Genomic DNA, 1974 nt, shown 5'->3' with positions numbered 1-1974 from the left:
TGTTCAAGCCTTTCTCATTAAAACAAACACGGTGTCTCCAACATCAGAAAGACCTTGACTTGAATCCCAGTTTTACTACTTAATAGCTGTGTAAATTTAGAAATATTACTTAATGCGTTGAGCCTGAGTTTCGTCAACTGTAAACTATGGCTAATGCTTTCCTTGCAAGGAAGTTGTAAGGTTACACAACGTTATAAGTCAAATGATGCCCAACACACGGAAAGCACCGAATAGGTACAAGTTACTGTGGTCACTACCTGGTACTCTGTGCCCATTAGATTACAACTGGGGAAACTGAGGTGCAGAGATCCTTATTGTCTTGCCCAGGTTCACGCCACATCTGGCACAGCCAGGACTAGAAGCAAGGTGTGACCCCCCGTCAGACAGCCGTCACTTAACGATGCTGCGGCTCTGTCGTAGCGAGCCCATCGCAGGCAGCTGAAATAACTTAGAGGATATCGCTTCTTGCATTGAAAACTGGGAACATCATTTCTTCACACTCCTAAAACAAGTGCCAGTGGCTCTCCTCCCTGCAGGGGCACCTGCTCTGCCACTCGCATCACACGGAGGACACCTACTTTTGGCGAAAGACGCTGTTGGCCTCCAGTTCTGCTTCCTCTCTGGTCTTCTCCAGGCCCCGGCCCTGCAGCCTCCGCGCTCTCTCCTCCGGGCCCACGGTGAGCAGCAGGACGAGGTCGGGCCTGAGCAGGTCCTCCGGCCACTGGTACGCAGGGTGGCAGGCCGGCGGCAGGTGCCGCACTCCGCCACTCACCTCGGTGGCTATGGCGTAGGTGGCTGTGCTGTGCCAGTACCTAAGAAGAAGAGGAGGAGCAGGGAGTTCCCCGTCTGAAGTCACAGCAGCACCTGAAAATCAGCTGCGGACGACGCGATTCCAGGGCTGGCTCTGTGGAAGTTTTCCCACTATTGTACAAATTAACAAAAATTACATTTTACAAACTGAAAACATTATAAAATATTGAAAAAAATTAAAATCAGCAACAGCCCTCATGCAGTGGGCTCCTCACACAGCTACACTTGCCAGTTAAAACTGACGTTTCTCCTGAGCTTCCTCTGGCCTTGCAAGGCCCTTTCCTCTCTGCGGGGCGGGTGGGGGTGGTAGATCTGTTTGGAAGCTCCTTTGTATTTGAGGCTGGGTCTGGGCCCAGTAAAACCCTGGCAAGCCCACTTCAGTTCCGACATTGTTTTCAGACTGGGGGCCCCTGGCTGGAAGCCCCCTTGTCCTTCCCAGCTCTCCAGCCTCTGACCCTGCGTCCGGATCAGGCAGGGAGATGAATAAACCACACGTGGCTTCACGAAAACCCCCTCTGGGCACCTCAGTCACTCTTTCTGCAAAGCATTTTTTTAAAAAATGCTTTTGGTGGGGGAATAAAATCATAACCATAAGTAAAAATCAAATCAGCCTGTACTTAAAATGCCCAGTGGATTTCCACGACCTGCAGAACACATTCGGTCTCCTAGTAAGAACCCGCTTCCCGATCTGTACTGGGCCTGTCTTCATACTTCTCCCTCTGGCGAGAGTTCTCAGCCAGCAAAATTCTCCTCTCCCTTCAGACCCCAGCTCCTGTGAGGACCCCGAGCAGAATTCACTGCGTCCTGTCCTGTGCTCTCAAATCCCTTTATGCGTGACTCTGTTGAAGAACTCCTCTTGTAAATTAGCGCTAATTTTTGCAAGTATGCTGCCTTCTGTCTCCTCCTTTAAACAATTAATTCCTTGAGTGGAAAATCTTTTTTTAGTCCAGTGTGTCTGGCACAAAATAGGTATACAATAAATGTCCTTTGGATACATGAATGAATGAGAGCTACTTCACTTTTTGGCATATTTTATTATACATTTGCCCGGCTCTTGTCATATTTCCACTTTAAGTGACGAAATCCAAAATGTCAGACCCAATATCAAAGGACTATCACCTACCACAAATATTTATGATATAATTATAAACATCCCAACCTAAG

At 48.5% G+C, this 1974-nt stretch overlaps 1 protein-coding gene across 1 annotated transcript in view; it reads right to left on the bottom strand.

Annotated features, from left to right (window-relative positions):
- Positions 1-559: 559 nt before the first annotated feature.
- Positions 560-1974, bottom strand: part of CMPK2 (cytidine monophosphate (UMP-CMP) kinase 2, mitochondrial) — a 14863-nt gene continuing 13448 nt past the window's right edge. Inside the window, exon 4 of the mRNA XM_012639947.1 lies at positions 560-812. Coding sequence (XP_012495401.1) covers positions 575-812 — 238 coding nt within the window. The 3' untranslated portion in view covers positions 560-574. The remainder of the gene's footprint in view (positions 813-1974) is intronic.

Source organism: Propithecus coquereli, unplaced genomic scaffold (genome assembly GCF_000956105.1).
Source record: "Propithecus coquereli isolate 6110/MARCELLA unplaced genomic scaffold, Pcoq_1.0 Scaffold145, whole genome shotgun sequence".
Classification (NCBI taxonomy): Eukaryota; Metazoa; Chordata; class Mammalia; order Primates; family Indriidae; genus Propithecus; species Propithecus coquereli.
Note: the sequence above shows the minus strand (reverse complement) of the source record. Positions and strands in the feature narration are given on the sequence as shown.